This window comes from Medicago sativa, chromosome 2, assembly GCF_051527215.1.
Source record: "Medicago sativa cultivar Bolivia chromosome 2, Bolivia_mono, whole genome shotgun sequence".
Taxonomy (NCBI): Eukaryota; Viridiplantae; Streptophyta; class Magnoliopsida; order Fabales; family Fabaceae; genus Medicago; species Medicago sativa.
The window spans coordinates 26,363,366-26,390,827 of NC_140750.1; the positions used below are offsets into that span (position 1 = coordinate 26,363,366).

The 27,462-nt window shown below is 33.3% G+C and overlaps 2 protein-coding genes and 1 pseudogene across 3 annotated transcripts; 2 read left to right on the top strand and 1 right to left on the bottom strand.

Annotated features, from left to right (window-relative positions):
- The first annotated feature begins 1,087 nt into the window (after window positions 1-1,087).
- Window positions 1,088-10,045, top strand: LOC146945845 (perakine reductase-like). Of its 2 annotated transcripts, XM_085744146.1 has the most exons (7): window positions 1,088-1,197; window positions 1,232-1,376; window positions 1,909-2,112; window positions 6,990-7,162; window positions 7,736-7,832; window positions 7,918-8,071; window positions 8,569-10,045. In XM_085744146.1, the coding sequence occupies exons 1-7, from the start codon at window positions 1,133-1,135 to the stop codon at window positions 8,745-8,747; spliced, it is 1,017 nt and encodes a 338-aa protein (XP_085600272.1). In that variant the 5' UTR covers window positions 1,088-1,132; the 3' UTR covers window positions 8,748-10,045. The 2 variants fall into 2 exon arrangements, with proteins under 2 accessions (XP_085600272.1, XP_085600271.1); XM_085744145.1 differs by lacking the exon at window positions 1,088-1,197 and having other exon boundaries at window positions 1,268-1,376.
- On the bottom strand, window positions 4,744-5,589 carry LOC146945846 (uncharacterized; annotated as a pseudogene).
- Window positions 10,046-18,394: 8,349 nt separating the features above from the next.
- On the top strand, window positions 18,395-21,491 carry LOC146945847 (cytokinin dehydrogenase 2-like). The gene is made up of 5 exons (XM_085748859.1): window positions 18,395-19,063; window positions 19,869-19,996; window positions 20,078-20,344; window positions 20,640-20,908; window positions 21,079-21,491. Exons 1-5 carry the CDS (start codon window positions 18,463-18,465, stop codon window positions 21,368-21,370), a joined length of 1,557 nt encoding a protein of 518 aa, XP_085604985.1. The 5' UTR covers window positions 18,395-18,462; the 3' UTR covers window positions 21,371-21,491.
- The last annotated feature ends 5,971 nt before the right edge of the window (window positions 21,492-27,462 follow it).

The following is a 27,462-nucleotide window of genomic DNA, read 5'->3' on the forward strand; positions in this document are numbered from 1 at the left end:
TTAATGGGCCATCCAGACATCCACTCATGGAGTCCATATCAACTAATTAAATATTATTTAATTATCCAATTAGAAATCTAATAGCCTTATTACTTAATTTGATCACTAATCAACTAAGGCCCACAAATGATAAATAGCTAATATAATTATTGTTACGATATTTGCCCACATAATATTATTGGAATATAATAAATAATAAAATATTCCAACAGTAAATACTTTCTAGTTTAGATTTACTACAAACATCTGGAGTTCTTGGTTCTAAAGCTACTAGCCCACCTCTTAGCACTTCCATAAATAATAAAGTTGCATTATGATTCTAGCAAACCTCTTGAAGATTTTCTAGACTCATTGGTAAACTGCTATACTTGAACACCAGCAGGCCAGACATTATACAGTTGCTACTCAACAGTTGAGCCAGTTTTTACACTCACCAACAACCACACATTATAATGCAGCTTGTATAGAGTGATACATTACTTTAAACACAATCATGGATGTGGCATTTTGTTCCCTAAGAAGTCAGATTTGCGGATACTAGGCTATAAATAAGTGAAGGAAGATGAATAGAAGATAAGTTGTTGAATCAAATTGATTTATCGTAAGAATTAACCTAGAAACACATCATAAAATCAAGAAAGAATATTGAAAACACTTAGAAAAGTGGATTAGACAAGAAGATGAATATGAAAATGATTTATAGTCACTTTCATGAGAAAGATAACAACAAAAGATGACCGTTACAAGAGATTTGAAAATCTATTGATGAAATCCACAATGGTTGAACGAAAAAAATCCTTTGACAGAATTCTTTACCTCCATAAGACAAATATCGATTTAATTAAATTTTCAATTTTGCATTTATTAAAGAATTTACAATTTTTTCTTTGAATCCATTGATTTTCATGGAACGTCTCTCATTTTCATATGGCTACACATATTATTTTGGTCAAAGTCAAATAAGTCTTGCAAATACAAATAAAATAGTCATTTATCAAGATCAATGAATAAAATATGTTAGTGGGAAACAAGCATGTGATTCTCAACATTAATTAAGATTTAAGGTTCCCCAACACGTTCTAAAGGGGATCAAGACACTGAGGAAGAGAGGAAGAGTGTAAAAAACACAAAAATGGAAGATGTTCCTCGAGTGAAGCTTGGTAGCCAAGGCCTAGAGGTAAGTATCCTTCACTATCATCCATATGAATAATATATATGATTTGTTAATTTTGTGTTATACTATAGTATACTATTCCTCTATTACAGAAGATGTTGGCATCTCATTGATAAAATATGCATTCACCAAAGGAATCACATTCTTTGACACAGCAAATGTTTATGGACCCAATGGTGTCAATGAAATCATTGTCGGAAAGGTTCACTCTTCACTCTTAAAGTTAATATATTTAGTCAACTTTCTAATAGAAATAGATCTATTCTTTCTTTGCCATTTACATGTTTTTTGTAATTGTAAATACAAGTTTTTTTATCCTATAAAAAATTGCATTGCTTTTATTTAATTTTTTTATGTTAAGAAACAGGATTTAAATAAATAGAAATTTTGAAAAAAGATAAAAAAAAAATGTAAGGTAAGATATGTTAAGATAGTAATTTTTTTTCAATCGTAATATTACTTTTAGTGTGTATAACTTTTTATAAAATCATCCGATCTGATTTTGTTATTTAGATATTTGTTGAGATATTTATAGAAAATCATCTATGAGATATCACTAAATTATTTAAAAAAAAATAATATCATTAAACGAATGTGTAAAAATAAATTTATATTGTTTATGTATAGTTTTTAAACTTTCATAGTAAACTTCTGTATAGAATAAAATCAAATCATACTAAATATTTTTTTGGTTCTACAAATTATGCTAACTTACATGACATTTGATCTCTCAGGCATTGAAAGACTTACCACGAGATCAAATTCAAATAGCCACAAAGTTTGGGATTGAGAAAATGGAACCAAATAATGTCATAGTAAATGGTACACCTGAATATGTTCAATCGTGTTGTGAAGCTAGCCTCCAACGTCTCGGGGTGGAATACATTGATCTCTATTATCAGCATCGCGTTGACACCACAATACCCATTGAAGACACAGTGAGTATAATTTACCACAAAAAATATCTTCAATCTGGTTCTTAGCAAAGTTTAGTTTAAATAGCAGTTACGGTTGCAATGGCATTGCGATCTTTGATATTTGGAGAATTGCACTTAAATGTGGTTAATGCACTCTCTATCGCATACGGGCTGCATTCTCGGCAACTACAAAAATTTATTATGTCACAGTCTAGTCGAGAATGCAGTCGCGGACTGATGGCGATTTTCGCAAGTGTACGAAATCGTTCAAGTAGTAAAGTTAAAACGGTAAAATCGAGTATCGAACTCGAGGATTGCGTTATACTATTGAATTGTATTTCAGAATTAATTGAACAAAAAGGTACGAGATTTGTTTTTAGTGCAATAATGAAAATAACGGAAAATAAAGTGATTAAGATTAATGGGAGAAAGATGTTAGGGATGAGTTTCGCTAGATGACCATGAAAAACTAATAACTTAGTCTAAACTATTGAATCGACTCATATGATTGTTACCGAATTATCTAATTTATTCTTTCCCTAATTCCTTAGTGACAAAATCTTTAATCCTAAAATAATCCCTAATTCCTTAGTGAATTTGAAGATTAGGGTTAAACATTAACGAACAAGAATTCTCTTAATGATTCCAAGGGTTTGTATCTATTCCTAGATTACAAAGGCAAGGATCTCTTATTTCAAAGCGTTTATCAATTCCACTTCCGTATCACAAAATAAACCATGAATAAATTTAAAGGCGGCCGACACAATAAAAAGCATTAAAAACGGAAATAAGAGAAACAATCATATGAATTTCAATCAATAAAATAAACTAGGTCATAATAAACATGTTCATCTAGGTTTACTCATCCCCGACAAAGGAGGGTTTAGTTACACATAATCAAGCAATAAACAATAAAAGAAGAATTACAAGGTGAATTCATGTATAAACCTTGTTAAAACTCCTTTAATGATGTTCCAAGTCGCTCCAAATCGCTCTCCTATGTGTTTCTATGCCTTTTGATCTCCAAAAAATCGTCTCTTTAAGTCTGAGACCGAGTTCCTTTAAATAGACACAGGCAAAATCGGCTACCGATGGCATCCAATCGGTAACCAATTGCCCACTTAAGCCCAAAATATGTGATCCAGAAAAGGCAGAATCGGTAGCCGATGCAAAGCCATCGGTAGACGATTTTTCCAGTGTTGAAAGATGGAAATTCAGCAACAAAATCGGTGGTTGATTGGAAATATCGGTGACCGATTTCTGACTTCCTCAAACTTGTGTTTTTCCTCCTTTGTGGCTTCTAGCTTCCAGAATTACATCAAAAATGGTCCAAACATTACATAAAAAGTGCTTAACAAACTAGGATGACAGGGTGTCATCACAACCCCAAACTTGAACTATTCCTTGTCCTCAAGGAATTTACTTGCAACAGTGACAAACGACAGTAAAATAACAGGTACCTGATGAAATGATAGTACCCAAAAATTCAATCTCCCTCTAGCTAAAGATGAGCTAGTTTGACTTGTTCGCATCCACCAATTCACAACTCCACGCAAAAATTATGAAATAGGGTTCTACCAGTCGACATGCAGGTCTACATATTACCATACGCTTGAAAAGTTTCTAAACATCAATCAAAGTCAAAGTCATTACACACTTTTGAGGTCTTTAGGGTTATAACGGGGCTTAGGTAAAAGGTGGGATATATTTGGATAAGTAGGCTACACAAAATTTGAGTTAGGCATTCCTACAAGTGATAAACAAAATTCAATCCCCCAATTCCCCTTTGAAATAACGATTCTAGGTACCTAGAGAACATTTTCAAAACTTGGGACACTTCGAGTTTGAAGTTTACTCGGATATAGCAATGTGTGTCCCTTTTTTCAATTTCATTCTTCTTTTTTTTTTTTTCTCATTTTTTTTTCAAACTTTTTGATACACCATTTTGTGTGTATTTTTCATTCCTTTTCTTTCTTTCTTGTTCTCTAGTACGCCACCCCAAACTTATTAGGTTGAAAATTCCAAAGGCAACCCCAAACTTATCATTTAGCAACATTCTACATAGCCTAACTCAAAAATAAAATTTCGGATTAATCATCCTAAAAGGCTCTAGGCTTCATTTGTAGTTTGTCACCGAACAAAAAGTTCTAAACCTACCGGCTCAAATTGGCTTAAAATGGATAAAGCAAAAGTAAACAAAATAGGGTAGGCTTCAAAAAGGCTCACAGGACCAAGCACCTTTGCCTCAGTGTGTAAATGACAAAGACCAATCAACAGTAGAGAAACAATGCAAGTTCTAGAAATGTAGTTGCATGGAAATCTAATATAACATATAAGTAAATTGGAAAACAAAGTTTGGCAATGAACCTTATGGCTGAGATTTCTGGGAGTTGTGACTACCTAGCAACGCCGTACACTTCGCCTTTGAAAAACCAAGTCACTCCTCCTTTTTGAACTTTCAGAATATCATTTCATCAAATCACTGTTACTAAACTGGAATAGGTCACATGAAACAAACAAATTCATTAATAATAAACAAGTTCAAGAACAAGTACAAATAAGGGACACTACTCAAGTTCAAATCAAAATACAACTGAAACAAAGTACTGGATCAAATAACAAAAACAGAAAAAAATCTAGAAAATTGCTTACTGACGTGGGTTGCCTCCCACGAAGCGCTTTTTTAATGTCATTAGCTTGACGCATCAACCACTGTTAAGGTGGCATATATGATACAAAGAACACATCATCCTTCTTCTTCCTTTTGTTGGATAAGAACTCCATGAACTTGAGCAATAGATGATGTTGCTTCCATATCATTTTCAAGTGGACAACAATGAACAAGGCATAAATGGCATCTAGGACTTCATCAATCTCTTCCTTTTTCCCTGCCTTGTTGCTAAAAAAAATTGGAGAAATGTTTTGTTGAGGAATTTCTGGTTGGACATCTAAATCTCTCCAAAGTTGAGACTTTTGAGTTTCCTTACCAACTAGATCAGCCTCAATATTTATTGATTCCCCCTCATCTTCTTTCTTTTCCACAACAATGAATTTATCTCCAATCTCCAGCTTCTCAAGCTCAACCACTTGCTCAAATAACCTCTCACATTGACTCTCAAATGTTTCAATCGAAACATGATTATCAGTCATGAATTCAATCAAAACATCGTTGATATGAAATTTCTCGTCATATGAATCTAGGGGAAGAATTTGAGTAGGTAAAATTTGCTCCCATTTGATATTTTTCATGAAAATCGTATTTTCTTCTACTTCCATGACCAACAGATCTTCTTTCGGCATTGGGACATAATAATCAAAAGTGTCACTCATATGTCCTTCTCTACAAAAATCAAATCTATGAGGAATAAACCGAAGGAGATCTTTTTCGAATGTATCTCTCATGATTTATCCCTCAAGTATACGACATTGTGCGGTTAGAAGACAAGTTTCAGTTTCATCCCGTAGTTGTAAAAGAAGACAATCATCAAACTCTTCCATACTCTACGGACGATAAATATCTCAACAAAGAAAAATAATACTAACACACGACATTAGAAAATCAAAAAAAATAAAATAAAACAAAAATTTTATTGCAGAGCAAAAAATTTCAATTAAGCAAAAAATAAATTCAACAGCGATTTAGCAATCCCCGGCAACGGCGCCAAAAACTTGATGGCAATTTTCGCAAGTGTACGAAATCGTTCAAGTAGTAAAGTTAAAACGGTAAAACCGAGTATCGAACTCGAGGATTGCGTTATACTATTGAATTGTATTTCAGAATTAATTGAACAAAAAGGTACGAGATTTGTTTTTAGTGCAATAATGAAAATAACGGAAAATAAAGTGATTAAGATTAATGGGAGAAAGATGTTAGGGATGAGTTTCGCTAGATGACCATGAAAAACTAATAACTTAGTCTAAACTATTGAATCGACTCATATGATTGTTACCGAATTATCTAATTTATTCTTGCCCTAATTCCTTAGTGACAAAATCTTTAATCCTAAAATAATCCCTAATTCCTTAGTGAATTTGAAGATTAGGGTTAAGCATTAACGAACAAGAATTCTCTTAATGATTCCAAGGGTTTGTATCTATTCCTAGATTACAAAGGCAAGGATCTCTTATTTCAAAGCGTTTATCAATTCCACTTCCGTATCACAAAATAAACCATGAATCAATTTAAAGGCGGCCGACACAATAAAAAGCATTAAAAACGGAAATAAGAGAAACAATCATATGAATTTCGATCAATAAAATAAACTAGGTCATAATAAACATGTTCATCTAGGTCTACTCATCCCCAACAAAGGAGGGTTTAATTTAGTTACACATAATCAAGCAATAAACAATAAAAGAAGAATTACAAGGTGAATTCATGAATAAACCTTGTTAAAACTCCTTCAATGATGTTCCAAGTCGCTCCAAATCGCTCTCCTATGTGTTTCTATGCCTTTTGATCTCCAAAAAATCGTCCCTTTAAGTCTGAGACCGAGTTCCTTTAAATAGACACAGGCAAAATCGGCTACCGATGGCATCCAATCGGTAATCGATTGCCCACTTAAGCCCAAAATATGCGATCCAGAAAAGGCAGAATCGGTAGCCGATGCAAAGCCATCGGTAGCCGATTTTTCCAGTGTTGAAAGATGGAAATTCAGCAGCAAAATCGGTGGTTGATTGGAAATATCGGTGACCGATTTCTGACTTCCTCAAACTTGTGTTTCTCCTCTTTTGTGGCTTCTAGCTTCCAGAATTACATCAAAAATGGTCCAAACATTACATAAAAAGTGCTTAACAAACTAGGATGACAGGGTGTCATCACGGACGTTTATTTAAAACCTTGAATTGTAGCTATGTCATTGATTTGCTTGCAATATTCGATTTTCTTTGAATCATAGATGGGAGAGCTTAAAAAGTTGGTGCAAGAGGGAAAGATAAAGTACATAGGATTATCTGAAGCTAGTCTTGAGACAATTAGGAGGGCACATGTTGTTCATCCTATTACTGCTGTTCAAATGGAGTGGTCCCTTTGGACACGTGAAATTGAGCAAGATATTGTTCCACTTTGCAGGTACTTGTTTAGGATGTGTTGCATTCTATATAGCACGGATACGGACACGTACATCGGACACGACATGGACACTGACACTCCGATACCGCTAATAATTTGAGAAAATCACATAATTTAGTGTAATTATAAGTGTCGGTGTCATGTTGGTGTCGGACACGACACATGTTTGACACCGGGACACGTCTAATCCAAAGAGTGTCCGTGCTTCATACTTGCATTTGCTTGCATGATTTTCTATCCTATATTAAAACATTGAATTTAGTCTCCAAAATTGCATGATCAGAGTAACTTTAATGACTAAATTGATTAATTAAAAGAACTAATGTGATAGAGTTTTCAATTTTATGGGTGGTTTTGGAACTTGGTTACTTCATAATTTTAAAGACTAAATTGGTGATTGACTGAACTTAGTTCGGTGGCTCTAAATTGGTGATTCACTCGACTTCAAGACGTTAGTGAGGGATGTCACTTTTTATAAACATTCTTCGATCTTGTATCTTTCTAATGTAGAACTTAGCTTTTTCTCAATATTATATATCCTTAATCATATGACTCTTGCAAAAACAATTTTAGGGAACTTGGAATTGGAATTGTACCATACAGTCCTCTTGGCCGCGGATTTTTCGCAGGCAAGGCTGTCACAGAAAGCATACCTTCAAATAGTTTTCTGGTATGGACTTGATTCTTTTGTTTCTGATGCATAGTTGTTTGGCTTTTCTCACTGTTCACCATTCACCAACTTCTCTTTTCACCAGGTTTCCCATCCAAGGTTGCAAGGGGAGAATCTTGACAAGAACAAGATCTTATATTCTAGGATAGAAAAATTGGCATACAAGCATAAATGTTCAACTTCACAACTTGCTCTTGCTTGGATTCTTCATCAAGGAGACTATGTTGTACCAATCCCTGGTAATCTTATTTGCTAGAATAAATGGTAATTTCTTTAGTGTCTAAGTTCAACATAGGCCCAAGTTGTCAGAATATTGGGAGATCAAACTAACGAGATTTTTGGATCATGATTTAACTGGTTGAACCATATGATTAGACGGTAAATAAATAAATAAACAAATATTACAAATGTATTTGATAAAATAAAAGTTGAACGAACTACGGTTGAAGTTCAACCTAGTTCTATAAAGTTGTGAAACAACCATAGTTGAACAAATTGTTAGACTCATCAGTTCTCGATTTCAATCAATTGAACTAGTCGATTGAGTTCGATTTTCTCAACACTTGGAGGTAGACTAATACAAATTTCTAATCTTAGGAATTTTATATTGTTTTTCACATTATTAACCTCATAAGTGCAATTTGACCATTCACAATGTCATGCAATATATAACCTTTAATTATAACTTTTTTTTGGAAGCAAATAACATTTGTAGAACCTCTAATATGCATTGTAGGAACAACCAAGACGAAAAATGTTGATGGTAATGTGGGTTCATTTCATGTGAAGCTTAGTAAAGATGATTTGAGGGAGATTGCAGATGCAATACCAATATCTGAGGTGGCAGGGGATCGGATTACTGATATTTATGTCAAATGCTCATGGAAATTTGCTAACACTCCACCAAAATCATAGCTAAATAATACAAGTTATGTAACTTCACAAAAAAATTGGGATGCACCATTCAGTCATAGTTGTATTGTAGCATTATCCAATTAATCTTCGATAAGTTATGTATGTCCTGTTGAATTTTAATTAAGTAATTTCCTGTTTTGAATAAATCCTTATTATTAGGGAGCAGTTATTTGAGTTGTTTAATTTGTATTTTGTTTCAGTTAGTATGCTCCACGTTTTAGGATGTGGTAGTGGGTGGTTATTTTAATTCCTATGTAAAAGGCTACATATGCCTGTACTGTACTCAGTTTTTTCAATCAATTGAGTTTTTCCTTTCTCACATTTTTGTTACAATTATCTGTGAGTGTTTCTACATTTGGTATCAGGAGCCTACCCTGGGCCTGATAGAGATTGAAGCAGCAGCTTTTTTGCCGTAGCAAATGGCATCTGAAAATAGCAACTTTGTGCAACCGGCAATTCCACGCTTTGATGGTCACCACGACCATTGGGCTATGTTGATGGAGAATTTTTTGCGATCAAAAGAGTATTGGCCATTAGTTGAAGATGGCATCACAAGTTATCCAGAAGGAACAGTGTTGACAGCCGCTCAGGAGAAGCAACGGGAAGAACAAAAATTGAAGGACTTGAAGGTGAAAAATTACTTATTCCAGGCTATTGATCGTACAGTCTTGGAAACTATTCTTCAGAAAGACACCAGCAAGCAAATTTGGGACTCGATGAAACTCAAATATCAAGGGACAGCAAAAGTGAAGCGTGCACAACTTCAAGCCCTTCGAAGAGATTTTGAGGTTCTTCATATGAAGATGGGAGAGTCGGTCAGTGACTATTTTGCAAGGACAATGGCAATTGCAAACAATATGCGGATCCATGGCGAGAAACTACAAGATGTTACTATCGTTGAAAAAATTCTCCGATCAATGACTGCAAAATTTGATTATGTAGTTTGTTCGATTGAAGAATCACATGACATTGATAAACTTTCCATTGATGAACTGCAAAGTTCGTTGCTGGTTCGTGAGCAAAGAATTAATAATCACGAGTCTGCAAGTGAAGAGAAAGCTTTGAAAGCCTCCACCAATGGTCCAGTTGATTTTGAAGGTGTTGGACGTGGTCAAGGAAGAGGCAGAGGCAGAGGCAGATTCAATTCTTATTCTAGAGGCAGAGCACGTGGTCAAGGATCAAGGTTTGACAAATCCCACATTGAATGCTTCAATTGCCATCACTATGGCCATTACAGGTCAGAGTGTCCTAATTTCTTTAGAGGTCAGGGAGAAAAATCAAATTATGCTATGATAGAAGAAGAAGAAGAAGAAGAAGAAGAAGAAGAAACAACCTTATTGATGGCATGCCATAACAAGGAAGAAAAATATAATAATATGTGGTACTTAGACTCAGGTTGCAGTAACCATATGTGTGGCAATAAGTCTTTATTCTCTGAGTTGGATGAGTCATTTAGAGATGTTGTGAAGTTTGGAGACAACTCAACTGTTGATGTCATGGGAAAAGGAAATGTCAATGTCCATTTGAAAAATGATGTTGTTGAAAAAATTTGTAATGTATTCTATGTTCCAGAACTGAAAAGTAACTTGATTAGCTTGGGCCAACTTCAGGAGAAGGGGTATGAGATCACAATTAAAAGTGGAACATGCATTATCAAAGACACAAATAGAGGAGTGATATCTTGTGTTCACATGACGGGAAATAGAATGTTTCCAATCATTGTAGGTGATGGTGCAGATTTTCAGACTTGCTTCGCTGCAAAGGTGAAAGACATTGCTTGGTTGTGGCACCTTCGATATGGACATCTCAATTTTAATGGGCTGAAGACTTTGCTGCAAAAAGGAATGGTAACAGGGCTTCCTCAAATCACTACTCCCTCACAAGTTTGTGAAGATTGTGTTATTGGCAAACAGCAACGTGATTCCTTTCCAAAGGGAAAAGCATGGAGAGCTAAACAACCTCTAGAGTTGGTTCACTCAGACCTTTGTGGACCTATAAGTCCAACTTCAAATGGAAACAAGAGGTACTTTATTAGCTTTATTGATGATTATAGTAGGAGAACATGGGTTTACTTCTTGCCGGAAAAGTCAGAAGCTTTTTCTGCCTTTAAAAGCTTCAAAGCTTTGGTTGAGAATGAGGCTGGTAGAGCAATTAAGGTGTTGCGGACGGATCGTGGTGGAGAATTCAACTCACAAGAATTTTCTAACTTTTGTGAGATGAACGGTATCCGAAGACAATTAACTGCAGCTTATACACCACAACAGAATGGGGTTTGTGAAAGAAAGAATCACACAATTCTAAACATGGTCCGAAGTATGTTGTCTAGAAAAGCCATTCCAAAATGTTTTTGGCCTGAGGCTGTTAATTGGAGCATCCACATATTGAATAGAAGTCCAACATTAGCAGTGAAGAACATGACACCTGAAGAAGCTTGGAAAGGAAACAAACCAGCAGTGGATTACTTCAAAGTTTTTGGTTGTATAGCCTTTGCCCATGTTCCTGATGAAAAGAGGAAGAAGCTTGATGCTAAAGCCGACAAATGTATATTTCTTGGTGTAAGCGAGCATTCAAAAGCTTATCGGTTGTACAACCCGGTCACACAAAAAATAATAATTAGTCGAGATGTGGTATTTGATGAAAGCAAAACATGGAAGTGGAGTGTTAATAGCACCGGAGAGTACATTTCAGTAACTGATGATGAAGTTGAAGAAGAAAAACATGATCAGCCTTCAAGTTCTATTATCACAGGTTCATCATCTGCTCCCTCACCAAATTCACAGCCTTCAAGTTCTATTATCACAGATTCACCATCTGCTCCCTCACCAAGTTCACAAGTAGAAGTGGAAGATGCAGTTTCAAATGAGTCTAGATTCCAACGGACAAGAACAAGGCCAGCATGGATGCAAGATTATGTGATTAGTGGAGTTAATCAAATTGATGATCAAATTTCTCATTTTGCATTATTTTCAGACCATGATCCTATTGCTTTTCATGATGCCATCAAAGAGTCGAAGTGGCAGAAGGCCATGGATGAGGAGATTGAATCAATAGAGAAAAACAATACATGGGAATTAACAAATCTTCCAAAGGGGCAGAAATCTATTGGAGTAAAGTGGGTGTATAAGACAAAGCTCAATGCAGATGGTAAGGTGGATAAATACAAGGCTCGACTAGTAGTTAAAGGCTATAAGCAAGAATATGGGGTTGATTATAAAGAGGTATTTGCTCCGGTGGCTAGACTTGACACAATTAGATTGGTTATTTCAGTTGCAGCTCAAAATTTGTGGTCTATTTATCAATTTGATGTTAAGTCAGCTTTTTTACATGGTGAATTACAAGAAGATGTCTATGTTGAGCAACCATTGGGATATGAGAAGCAAGGGAATGAGAAGAAAGTTTACAAGTTAAAGAAGGCACTATATGGACTAAAACAAGCACCACGAGCTTGGTATAGTCGTATAGAGTCTTATTTCATTAGAGCGGGCTTTCATAAGTGTCCATATGAGCACACTCTTTTCATTAAGCTTGCAGATGGTGAGAAAATGCTTGTAGTATGCTTATATGTTGATGACTTGATCTTCACGGGTAATGATAAAGTCATGATTGATGCATTTAAAGCTTCTATGATGACTGAATTTGATATGACAGATTTGGGTCTGATGTACTATTTTCTTGGCCTTGAGGTAGTACAATCAATTGCTGGTATTTTTATGTCACAAAAGAAGTACGTTTTGGAGATTTTGAGCAGGTTCCAAATGGAGGATTGCAATGCAGTCTGCACTCCTACTTCTGCAGATTTGAAGCTAAAAAGGGATCTTAATGGGAAGAAGGTAGATTCCACTCTCTTTAAGCAAATTGTAGGAAGTTTGATGTATCTAACTTCAACCAGGCCTGATATAATGCACGCTGTCAGCCTTATCAGTCGGTATATGGAGAATCCAACAGAGTTACACCTCCTAGCAGCTAAAAGAATTTTCAGGTACTTGAAAGGAACTATTAATTTTGGAGTGTTTTATAGAAAGGGAGAGCAAAAGGGTTTGTTTGGCTTCAGCGACAGTGACTATGCTGGAGATGAAGATGACAGGAAAAGCACATCCGGATATGTCTTCATGATGGGCTCAGGTGCAATTTCATGGTCATCCAAAAAACAACCAATAGTTACTTTGTCCACTACTGAAGCTGAATTTATTGCAGCTACATCATGTGCTTGCCAAGCCATTTGGTTGAGAAGGTTAATTAGAGAGCTTGGATACAATGAAGAAGAGCCCACACCAGTATTTTGTGATAATGTCTCTACCATTAAGCTGTCAAAAAATTCTGTTCTACACGGGAGGAGCAAACATATAGATGTTAGATTTCACTTCTTGCGTGATCTGTGCAAGGATGGTGTTATTGATGTTATCTACTGCAGGAGTGAGGAACAGATTGCAGATATAATGACAAAACCGCTCAAGACTGCAGTGTTTGAGAAGCTTCGTAGCATGTTAGGAGTTTGTTCAAGAAAGGAGGTTGTTCATGATGCTTGAAAGTTGGTTGATGAAATGCTCTCTGCTGTAAACTGATGTCTGCTGTAGGACATTCAGTTTAAGGGAGGAAATGTTGAATTTTAATTAAGTAATTTCCTGTTTTGAATAAATCCTTATTATTAGGGAGCAGTTATTTGAGTTGTTTAATTTGTATTTTGTTTCAGTTAGTATGCTCCACGTTTTAGGATGTGGTAGTGGGTGGTTATTTTAATTCCTATGTAAAAGGCTACATATGCCTGTACTGTACTCAGTTTTTTCAATCAATTGAGTTTTTCCTTTCTCACATTTTTGTTACAATTATCTGTGAGTGTTTCTACATGTCCATCATTCTCCTATAATACTCAATAATTTTACAACTTATAGTGATATGTGTTTTTTATAACCAGAAAATAAAAGTGATTCTAATATCTCATTCATGAATCAAGATGTTAGTAATAATGACATCAGTGGAAAATTGTGTAACAGATTAAAATGATCATACATTGGTAGAATACAATACCTTGTATTATGTCAATTGATTCTTTTATTTTTATCAAAAAAACTTGTATTATGTAGGTGGATTTTCTTCTCTCTGTATATTTGGTGAGGAGCTACTTTTTTTTTTTTTTTTTTAATAAAACGAGATATTAATTAAATAAAACGAGATATTTGGTATAAAACGCTGGTTGTGAAGAAAGACGGTGTGGTTAGAACATGGTTGGATTTTGAGGAATTGTGTCAATAAGATGTCGTTTTGGCTAGACCAAATTACAATTTTAGTCTCTTAACTTAATTTTAATTTTCGACAATAGTTTGTTGCTTTTATATTTTTTTCATTTTAATTTTGTTCTTTTGATCTATTTGTATGTGAGTTTTCAAGCTTCAAACTTATGATTTTATTTTTATAATATTTTAATTTTCAACCTGTTCAAAAAAAAAATATTTTAATTTTCAAATTTATGGTCTTCATCTATGTTTGCATAAGAATATTAGATTTGAAACTTGAAAATCCATATAAAAAAAGGACAAAATTAGAATTAAAACAGATAAATGACTAAGTTGTTACCTAAAATTAAGCTAAGGGACTAAAAGTGTAATTTTGCCTATTATGTTTGATAAAATAGTGGGCAAATAGTCATTAATGTGTAACGAGTAGCTATATTAATCTTTTAAAGTATTAGGGTGCGTTTGAATTGCAAAACAATATGTGCTTTGATAGAACATCACAAGATAATTGTACCAAAAAAAAAAAGAAAAGAACATCACAAGAAAAAACGACACAACACAGGACAAACTTTTATGGTACTGAATAATTTTCTATATTATACGATTTTTGGTGGATAAAAACTATTTTTGTATTTTAAATAACTTGTATGTGGAACAAAAAGTTGTGACGTGGTTTAGTGAGGGACAAAATGTTTAGTTTTTGTTCTGTCCCTAACCTCCAGTTTGTCCTGTCCCTTAAACCGTTTCAATCATCAAACGCTATACTCAAGTAATAAAGTAGTAAGTTATCGCCTCCACATGAATTGTCGTTCAACTCCGTAATTAGATGAATTTATTTGAAAGTAAAGAATTAAGAAAAGATAAAATTGGTTGCAAGGTCTTAATTGTTCTGTCCAATACGAGATTAGATTTTGTGATTCAGAAGTTTAACGGTGATTAAAGATTCCTTGAATCCCCTTTCTTCTTTGTTGGAATCAACTCAGTTGATTATTATTTTATGAACTGCCTTTTTTTTTATTTAAGAAAGTAGAACATGACCAGGTGATGAATCAGTGGAAGTTTAATTTCAATATCGCCGCAATTCAATCAGTTACAATTGTGGCGTTCCCGTAAGATGAGTCATAGTCCTAAATTCATACTTAGATTCAATTAAAAGAATTTAATTTAGAAATTAATCAATTTACTACTGTCGGGGTCAAACATAATTAGGGTTGTCAATTCTATTATGCTCCATCTAAGAAGTGAGACAGACATATACAAATTAAATCTGACTTTAGAATCCTAAATTTAATAAAAAAAACTTTATGGATTGAATCCAACAAATAAGAATGGGTTCATCGTGGAACCATAATCAAAGAGGTTTAGTTGCTCAGGGCAACCAACATCATTTCAAAACAATAGAAAAACATACCCTAGTGAGAATAAGAGGAGGGTGTAGATCATATGCCTTAAAGCTCTGATGTTTGATCCTTGCATTGTACGACTAACTTTCTGAATGGATAAAAGAGTGTGCAAGGGTCTCTATTTATAGTACATCATTACTTAGAGGTTAAGAGAGAAAAAAATAAATAGGGTTTTCAACTAAAACAACTTGAAAAAAAAAAAACAATCAGCACTCCCTGCTGCACACCATGCACATATCATATGAACTGGGGTGCAAGGGCGCATGAGGTAGTAGCCAAGTCTTCCTCATGGGACGGGGCGCATGGCCTGGGCACATGTGCACTTCTGGCTGCCCCTCATGTGCGAAGTTTGCTGCTTTCGTCCATTTTTCGAGCGTTCTACTGTCTTACAATGCCTTGGAACTTGAAATGAATTTCCTTCACTTTGTATTGTCTTCAAAGACCTTTGAAGAACCATTGATCTTCAATCTTCATATCCTCGATGCTTTACGTGATGTGTTGTTTTGCCGATTTACATGGTTTTTCACTAAAGAGACTCAAAACACCTATGGAGTTGCATGGTTTAAGATAAAGCCGAATTACAATGACTCGAATGAAAACAATACAAAAAGTTCCTCAAACCATTGACAACTCCTTTAAATGACTTTTAATTTGTCTTCAAATGCAAATAAAATAACTAAAAACATAACCTAAAATATCATATGATGTTCCTTCATCAAAAGTGTAATAAGATATTCTCATAGTGATAATGATGTATTTGACCCTTCGACCTGAAACCACTATGTACTCTAGATGTAGAGATGTCAAAACGGGCCGGGCCGTACGGGCCGGCCCGTTTAGCCCAATTAATTATAGGGCTTAGGCCTTAAATATTGAGCCCGAATTTTAATAGGGCTTTTTAGCCCGGCCCTAAAAAGCCCGGTACCCGTTAGGGCTAGCCCGAACGGGTCGCGGGTAGCCCGTTAGCCCGCATAACAAAAAAAATCCGATAAATTATATATATTTTTCAAATAATTCTTTACTTAGTTGATTATCAAAGTAAAAAAAATAAAAGTGAAAATTCAATGAATTAACACATATAAATGTAATATAAAATTATATTTACTCGTTTCATTATTTATAATTTTAAAGATCGAATATATAAATATCTATAACCATAACGTATCTAATTTATTTAAAATTGTTTTTCTCGCCGTTTTAGTTTACGACTAGTGTACGAAAATTTTTACAATTTATTTTTGTGCTAGACATTATTTAAACATATTAAAAATATTATTTATAAAAAATTTTATAGGAGTATTTTATAGTACTTTTCTTTTATATAAAAAAAATGTAATTTTTAATACGGGCCAGCCCGTTAGCCCGCGACCCGTGTAGGGCAGGGCTTGGGTAGTATATTTCAAGCCCATTTTCCAACAGGGCTTTTTGGCCGGACCCGATAAAACCCGAAGCCCGTTAGGGCCGGCCTGTTTAGGGCCGGGCCACCCGTTTTGACAGCTTTATCTAGATGTAGTAGTCAAGTACTTTATCGCCGCTCAAACGTTGTCTGTAACAGGATGCCTATTCAGTCGGTTGATATGTACTTCACGAATCATGTTCAGGGACATAAGTGATCTAGATGAAATTTGTCCCTCATACATAATATGATGAATATCTATGGACCCAATATTGAACTAGATAAGGGTGACACGGTCTATACATTGTGTTCAATATGGAGACAAGGGCAAAAGGGTAATTACATATATCGACATCTAAGTTCTTTATATATAAATATATGAAATAAATTATACTTATATAATAAATCAAGGAAATTACTATGAAATACTTACGGGTCACATGTTGGTTGGTTTGAGTTGGATTTGACCAAATCCATAACCTGAACCATATATGGTACTTCAATTTGGGTGACGTAAAACAACCATTTGTTACATCATTAGGTCGTTTGGGCAAATCCAGTAATTTCTGGATTGGGTTGGGTAGTGAGTTGTCCTAATTATTTTTGTGTTTTTTAATATTAAAGGACTAAATGATAAGTTTGTCATTTTTTTTTCATAAAAATTACTCAACTTTTTATTTTCTTTAAAAAAATTGTGTAACGTATTTTCACTATATTTTTAGAATAATATATAAAATAATAAATGATAATATCAAATAATAAATTTCATCATAAAATATTTGTAACACACTAGTGCATGACATAAAACTACAATAGAATCAAAATAAGCAAAAAGTGCAACATCCATTTTGAATATTTGACTTGATTTATGACCAAAACCTTTGGTATTTTCCTTCTTTCCTATAAGAAAATAAAAAATATTGGCATTAACCTTTGGTATTTTCCTTCTTTCCTATAAGAAAATAAAAAATATTGGCATTATGGGTTGGTGAGTTTCTTGAGTCTAGGTTTGGTTTTTCCAGAAACCCAATTTTTATGGGTTTTTCAATTTTTGAAACCATATCCACCCAATTATCCGATCTAACCCACCTTAATGAGATTTTTTTTTCTTCCTATGGGTTTGACTAGATTTTCCGGATTAATCCAAACCTTGTACACCCGTAAAAATACTTATATAATATATATAAAATATGTTTATTTTTGGTCAAAAGGAAGTTATTTTTGGTTAATATATACTTATATAATATTTATAATATATATTTCATGGATAAAGTAGCCTTAATGAAATATGTTTATTTATTTTTGGTCAAACAAGAAGTTATTAATAAATTGATTAAATCTACAAAATCAAACGCTAATTTAAGAATAATTAATATTTTTTGAAAAGAAGAATAATTAATAATTTTTTTAAGGTAGAAGAATAATTAATATTATTAATAAGGTCCTTTAGATTATTTATAATTGTGATAAGTTGGTCCTTTAAGTTTTTTCGTACCACTTAGATCCTTTAAAAAAAATTCATATCACTTAGATCTTTCTGTATTAATTAAATATAATCAGATTTAATTAAGTTGCATGCACCATATCTCTTCCATTTAATCCCGTGTGAAATATTTTTAAAGTTTATACACACAAGTTAGAGGTATAAATTGAGCTGAGCACATCAATTTTATATCTTTCAAACAATGGCGACTAATTTTATGATTTCAACTCTCGTAGGTTTGCTATACCTATCCATCACAGTATTCATCACACATGGAGAAGTCCCAATCCCCAAAGATCTAGCCCTAAAGCTTAGTCGTAACCCACAAATCCTTTCTCAAGCCTCAACCGATTATGGCCACATTATTCATGAAAGCCCCTTTGCAGTTTTGGAACCAACATCAATCAGTGATATTACTAACTTGATAAACTACTCAAACTCTCTTCCTCACCCTTTTACCATATCCGTTAGAGGACAAGGCCATTCGGTTCTTGGACAAGCCATGACACAAAATGGCATTGTTGTGAATATGACTCAACTCAATGGGTATAGAAATGGATCTGGAATTGTAGTGTCTGATTGTGATGTGAAAAATCCATTAGGTTGTTATGTTGATGTGGGTGGAGAACAATTGTGGATTGATGTTTTGAATGCTACACTAAAGCATGGACTCACACCTCTCTCTTGGACTGATTACTTGTATTTGACCGTTGGTGGCACTCTCTCTAATGCTGGAATTGGTGGTCAAACTTTTAGATTTGGACCACAAATCTCCAATGTTCTTGAATTGGATGTTATCACAGGTATGACTCGTTCAGTTTCTCTTTTATCGATTTCCTACATACTAGAAAATATTCTAACAACATTAGATATGAACATATCTCTTACGTGAAATTCAAACATTGTTTTATCACATGGTAAAAATCTAACCCCTTTTTCTTAAACCAAATTTTGATGTTAACTCATTAATTTTGTTTTAAGATTAAATATGTCTTTGGTCTCGAGGCGGAAAGGAGGGGAGGCATGTCGGTGTCATGGTCAAACAAATAATAAATGATGCAAATATTATTTTATCTTTTTTATTTAATTTTTTTGACAAATATATTTTATTTAATTTCATTTAGCTTTATTTTTATATTTCCTTATTTTTATATTTCATTTTATGATATTTGTTTTTGTATTTTTACTTTATCTTTAGTATGGTTAATTAAAGTTATATTCTTTTTGTTTTGTCAATTTCATATCTTATTTTAAATTATGACTCTTTTAATTATTTTTTATAACAAGATTTTTTTTATAAAATTTAATAATTAAATTCATATATTGTGTCAAAATAATGTCTAAGAAAAATATTATTGACTCATTTTTATAGAGAAACGAGAGAATACATAGAGAATACATGATAAACGCAATTCATTCACCAATTTAAATTTAAAGTAGTTAGAAATATAGTACTGCAACAAATAATAGTATTTTTAGTACAATCCTTAAAAAAAAAAAAAATATTGTTAGTACAAATCAATTTACATGGATCAACCGGAGCCATTTCTTTGTAACTAATTAACTGTATTCTTTCAATTTACATGGTGCCCTGTGTTGTTTTTTTAGGGCAAGGAAATATCGTGTCATGTTCACCAGAGAAGAACTCAGAGGTATTTTATGCCGTTCTTGGAGGACTAGGTCAATTTGGAGTGATAACCAGAGCAAGAATACCTCTTGGACCTGCACCAACTAGGGCAAGTATTATCATCTCTTTTTCGTTCACACACAAAAGGTTATTAATTATCAACAACAAATCATTGTTTGATTGTTTGCAGGTAAAGTGGTTGCGTCTAATTTACAATGACTTTACCGCATTTTCCACAGACCAAGAACATTTAATCTCATTCAATAAAAGAAATGACACCAATGGAGCGGATTATGTTGAAGGCATGCTTCTATTGAACAATCCACCATTGATTCTTTCCTTTTATCCACCTTCTGATCAACCAAGGATAACATCTCTAGTTACTCAATACGGTATCACCTATGTCCTAGAGCTTGTCAAATATTATGACACAAATTCTCAAGCAAATATCACGGAGGTAATTTCTAACATATTTTGGTTCTTATCTTTTTTATTGTCCCTTTAATTTTTGTTTATTACCACTAAGGATCTTGGTGAAAATAGTCTTTGATAATTCGAAGTTCAGGTAAGAGGTAAATAGAACCATATATAAGATTGTTCCAGATAAGATTTGAATTAGGGTTCTCCTAATGACCTAATCTATTTAATTGAAACTTGTTAACAACTTAAGCTCAATCGTTTGCTTTATAGTTAATTTAACTATAATAAATATTAATTTAACTTAATTAAGTGTCTTATTGTTTATTGAACAGGAAGTTGATAATTTGGTCAAAGGGTTAAAGTTTGTTCCATCGTTTATGTTCCAAAAAGATGTAACATACGAGGAATTTTTGGACAGAGTTCATACAGAAGAGTTAATTCTTAGATCAAAAGGACTTTGGGATGTTCCTCATCCTTGGTTGAATATGTTCATACCAAAATCTAGAATCTCAGATTTTAATGAAGGTGTTTTCAAGGGTATAATTCTGAAGCAAAATATTTCTGCTGGAATTGTCCTAGTCTACCCCATGAACCGCAACAAGTAAGTTTGTTATGAGATTTATCTAAATTTTAAGATACTAATTAATAAGTTATATATGAGTTATACAATATTAGAAAAAGTTGAATCACAACAAAAAATTAGAGATGTCAAAATTGAAGACTAATTTTACTTTTTCTCTAATATTTGACATATGCATTGAAAATTTGCAGGTGGGATGATAGGATGTCAGCAATTACACCAGATGAAGATGTATTCTACACTTTAGGTCTTTTGCATGCTGCAAAAGGATTGGATGAAGTGAAAGCATTTCAAGCTCAAAACCATCAAATATTACAATTTTGTAATGATGCTGGTATTAAGATTAAGGAATATCTTACAGGAAACAAAACACATCAAGAATGGGTTCAACACTTTGGCACTAAATGGAAACTGTTTGAAGAGAGAAAAGCTAAATTTGATCCCAAGAGAATATTGTCACCTGGGCAAGGGATTTTTCAGTAGACAAAGAGCTAGATTTTAATTTTCCCATCTAAATAAATAAAAGTGGTTTTTATTTATTTATATATAAGATAGAAGATAAATAAACATCTATATCCTATAAAAAAAATAGATATCTATATCATTATTGTTTTTTTGGGGATGGGTAACTCACTTGCTTGGGCTAAGGGATTAAAAGAGTTAAAGTTTAATGTTTAACATAACAATTAACATACTATCTCCAAATAAATTTGAAAGTAACCTAAAACTCATTTGCATTCAAATTCTAACTAAACAGCTTGAAAAAAAAACCATAGATCAAACAACACAAAAGCCACTTTCAATCAAACCATAACCTCAATCCATCACACGATGTCTTCTTTTGCCGATTTACATGTTTTTTCACTAAAAAGACTCAAAACACCCATGGAGTTACATGCTTTAGGATAAAGCCGAATTACAACGACTCGAATGAAAACAATACAAAAGTTCCTCAAGCCATTGACAATTCCTCTAAATTACTTCTCATTTTCCTTCAAATGCAAAGAAAATAAATAAAAACATAGCCTAAAATATCATATAATGTTTCATCATCAAAAGTGTTATAAGATATTTTCATAGTGATAATAGTGTATTCCACCCCTCGATCTGAAACCACTATGTACTTTAGATGTAGGAGCGAGTCGAGTACTTTATTATTGCTCAAACATTGTATGTAACATGATGCCTATAAAGTCGTTTGATATGTACTTCACGAATCATGTTGAGGGAGATGAGTGACTTATATGAAATTTGTCCCTCCTACATAACATGATGAATATCTACGAACCCAATATTGAACTAGACAAAGATGACACGGTCTATACCTTGTGTTCAATATAGACACAAGGGCAAAATGGTAATTACTTATAATGACATCTAATACTTTACATATAAATATATAAAATAAACTATTACTCATATAATAAATCAAGGAAATTACTATGAAATACTTAGGGGTGTATGTGGGTCGGTTTGACTTGGATTTGGCCAAATCCAAAATCTAAACCATATAGGGTACTTCGGTTTGGGTGAGGTAAATTAACCATCAATTACATCATTGGGTCGTTTGTGTAAACCCACTAATTTTGGAATTGGGTTGGGTAGTGAGTTGCCCTAATTATTTTTATGTTTTTTAATATTAAAGGACTAAATGATAAGTTTGTCATATTTTCTTTCATAAAAATTGTTCAACTTTTTATTTTCTAAAAAAAATAGTGCAACGTATTTTCACTATTTTTTTAGCATGAGAAATGATAATGTCAAATAATAAATTTCATCATAAAATATTCGCAACAAACTAAAGGTGCATGACATAAAGCTACATTAGAATCAAAATTTAAAAAAAAGTCCAACATCCTAATTTATAACTCTAGCATGTTTTGATTTCAAGTTTTGAAAATTTGACTTGATTTATGACCAAAACCTTCGGTATTCTCATTCTTTCCTATGAAAATAATAATTTTTTTTTTGGCATTAATGGTTAGTGAGTTTCTTGGGTATAGGTTTGGTTTTTCCTGAAACCCGTTTTTCATGGGTTTTTCAATTTTTGAAACCATGCATATCCACCCAATTAACCGATCCAACCCACCTTTATGAGTTTTTTTGGATGGGTTTGACTAGATTTTTTCGAATTGATCCAAACCTTGTACACCCTTAAAAATACTTATATAATCTATACTATATATAAAGAAAACTACCCCTTTCAACACTTTTGGGTTGGATTTTTCTTTCCAAAAATGCCCTCAATTTTCAATACAAATAACACATGTAACAAATAGATAAGAATAAATTTAAATATTAAAAAAATGTAACACGATATGAATATATATATATATACACACACACGTGTATATATATATTTGTTAAGGAAAGATAATCTATAACATAACAATAATAGTAATAATAAGATATGATTTGAATTTATTTTAAGAAGGTATGATTTGAATTAACCATGAATTATTGTTGGTTTGAAGATAAGGAAGGATTTTGTTGAAGTTGGAAGATTGAGAAATCAACGAAGAGAGAGAATCTCACTTGGAAGTTGGAAAGATGTCACGTGAGCTATTTAATTGAGCTTCTAATCATAGCCATCTGTTTTGATCCAAAGGCTGATATTTATTCCTACCATTTTCATATAAACATATCATTCTCACATGATATCCCCTATATATATATATATATATATATATATATATATATATATATATATATATATATATATATATATATATATATTAGGCAGAAGACTACATACAAGGGTCAAAGAGGATCCTAGATTGGGTATTCCTGATATAATCAACAGGACACATAGAAAGTGGAATGTGGGTGTATGCCCTAGCAAAGCATACAGAGCTAGGAGTCATGCAAAAGAACTAGTTGATGGATCTTTTAGGGAACAATACACTAGGATGTATGACTATTGTCATGAACTTCTGAGATCAAATGAAGGATCTACTATTAGGGTGACAACTATACCATTTCAAGGGACTGAAGGTGATTTGAGCAACCCTAATGCAGTATTTTTCCCTCACTTTCAAAGGGTTTATGTATGTTTTAAAGCCTGTAAAGAAAATTTCATGAAGTGCAGACCCATAATTGGCCTTGATGGATGCTTTCTCAAAAGGTACTATGGTGGTCAACTGTTGGCTGCCATTGAGAGGGATCCTAATGATCAAATGCTACCAATTGCATTTGCAATTGTAGAAGGTGAGACTAAAGAATCATGGAAATGGTTCTTAGAACTGTTGATTAATGATTTGGGTGGCACTAGATTGTTCAAGACATATTCAATTATAGGTGACTAGCAAAAGGTAAAGTTTTTTTCTATTCTTCTACACTTCTTAATTTATTGCAGATTTACATTTAATACTAACTCAAGTTTGATCTTACAACAGGGTCTTTTACCAGCTATTGATGAATTAGCATATGGAATTGAACAAAGGTTTTGTGTCAGGCATCTGTATAACAATTTCAGAAAGAAGTACCCAGGGATGAAACTGAAGTAGTTGATGTGGAGAGCAGCAAATGCCACATATGCTAATGCATTTGAAAGAGAGATGAGGGAGATCAAATCCATCTCAGAAGGAGCTTTTGAATATCTAATGAACATTCCACCTAGACATTGGTGCAAAGTAATTAGATGTAAATAGGACATTTATAGCCACAACAAGTCAACCTGTAAACTTCCATCACCACCTCCACCACCAACTACAAGTGCAAATGGTAGTACATCTACTCAGCAGGGAACTGCTGCTTCAGTTCCAACTCAGCAGGGAACTACTACTTCAGTTCCAACTCAGCAGACAACAACACAGTCAGATCCATCTCAGGTCACTGCACCAACTCAGACAGCTCCTACTAATCAAGGTACTACCCACTTAGCTCCAAGAAGGCAAAGGGCTGCAACAACTCATCAGCCTAGTGTCCCAACTCAAAATCCATCTCAGCAGCTTAGTGCATCAACTCAAAATCCTTCTCAGCAGCCCAATGCATCAATTCAACCACCAAAGATTAAGAAGAGAAAGACCAAGGAGAGGGTTGTATCATCTCAAGCTCCTGCTGTGAAGAAACCAAGACAGAAAGCAAGGAAAGATGGTGTGGCCTCTACACAGCCTATGTAACTTTGATGTTTTACCAAGCACATAAAATTTATCTTTTTGTAACTGTAATGTCTAGAACATCTATCCATCATGTTATGCCCTTTTGGTTAAGTACTGTTGGTTATGCATATTTGGTGTAATGTCTAGAACATCTAATTTAGATTATGCCCTTTTGTTTAAGTAATTCTGGTTATGTAATGTTGATGTAATGTCTAGAACATCTAATGTGCTTTTGGTGTCATATTCTGGACAAATGGTGTAGTGGCTAAGACCATATTTTTTTGTTAAGTACTAGTGATATCAACTATATTTTGCTTCTCAATTTTGTGTCATTATATAGTTTGGCAGGTTAAGTACTTACTAATGATATCCAAATTTGCTTCAAATTTGATATCATTATCGCATTGCAATATAATTTTCAACAATGGTATAAACCATATTGTTATATTATATAGTAACCTTCAATTCTTTTACCAAATTACATCATTTTCATTACTCTTCATAAAGAATACAAATCATTACATAAACCAGTGACAATAACAACACTTTAACATAGCTGCAAACTAACAACATAACATAGCTGCAAACTAAACAAGAAAACTACAATAAGAACCTAAACCAGTGACAATCCCTAACAACACTTTAAATTTGATACTAATTCACTAACAATTATGACCTATTTGCATAGTATAAATGTCCCTAATACCAAACAGGTCCCAAAGGAAACAAAGCCAAAAACAAGTGACAACTTTAACCAATTTTTTGTCTTTGCTAAATCCATCTTCAACTTCCTGTTCTTCCTCTTTCTTTTCTCACTCTTCAGCTTCAGTTCCAATCCCTCCTCTTTGGACTTAGTACGAAAATTTTCATCCTCTACCAACTTAAAGAACCCACACCCTTTTTCAAATGAATTCCTGTAATTATTGCAACCCCAGAATTTCTTACCACAATTCGGATTTGAATTATCAGTCACTGTTCTTATTACTGGAAAATCTCCACACTTACATTCCATTCTTGTTCTTCTCCTAAGACTGGACCCAGTTGAAACAAAACCTTCATCATGTACCCAAACCTGTGACTGTGTTTTGGAACCTTGTTTTGACATGTTCTGGATGCACACCAACGAAGAAGATGAAAGAGAAGAAGAGAAGAAGATGGAAATGGAGAGATAGGCGCGAGAGAGAAGGAGAAGAAGGGGAAATTGTGTTTTTGGAACCCTAATTTTTGTTCCCCACAATTTTATCCCTCATATATACTGCTGAGTCATACCTGCTTACTCATCTCAGTTTTTTTACACCTGGCACGCCTACATGTACAAAACTAACGTTTTTTTGGAAAAATCTGACGGAAAGGACTACATTAGTTAACGACAGGTGAGTTAAGGGACTTATTTGACAGACTTTAAACTTATGGGACCAAATTGAATAAAAGAATTAAGTTAAGGGACCGGCAGATCAATTTAGCCTATTTTTTTCTTTATGATTTAAAAAGTGTAACAAACTAAATGAGTATATTTATACTTCATTTTTTAATATCTTAATTATACCCTTAAACAACTTTTTGTATAATAAAGATTGTTGTTAGTGTTATTGAAATAAATAATCATGTTTAATTTGGTTTGTTATAACTACAAAGCAACAAACATTTATTTTTTTAGTTTTAATCAAAATCAAAATTTCATAAAAAAAACATAGTTCATAATTTTCAAATTTTAGCGCTGTGTAAAGAGCGGAAAGACGGACACGTGAGGGCCCGCCTTTTCGCTAGTAAATATAATATTTCTTATTTTTTTCTTCATCATTATTTCTGTAATTTTAATTTAAATAAATAAAGTAGTGGAAAACTATTGTCAAACATTGAATTTTTTTCTTGACATGAGAAGCTGTAAGCCGTCTATCAATGATTCAATTGCTTGACATGATTAGTTGATCCAATTTTTATCGTAGACATCTTTTTGAGTTGTAAGTATTGTCCTCTCTCTTCTTGTTTAATCCGAGTTACTTTATCAGATACAATTTTTACTGGTTATAGTTTATTCTTTATGTTTAAACCTTCTTATGAAGAAGAGTGTTCCTTATTTGAAAAATAAACAAGTTATAGGTGGTTCTTTTAGTTTAAGCCAGTAAAAATTAGATAATCTGTTATAATCCAGCTAAACATTTTTGTGTATAAAAACAAGTCTTGCTTTTGTTTTTGTTTCTAGTTTCGGCGGCATGAAAACTCTGAGAACGTACATTTGACACATTCCAACTATATATGACATGATAGTGAAGAAATCTTCTAAAGACTTGTGACAACTCAGTTCTGTAGTATTGTATATTTGTATAAAGTATATTTGATAGAATTATGGACGCACTATTTTTACAAATGATGATGATAAAGTAAGAAACAAAACGAACAATATGCACTAAACTGTAATCTATTTGAGAATATCCCCACAGAGCTTCTCGATGTATTCTGCAGCTTGCTTATATA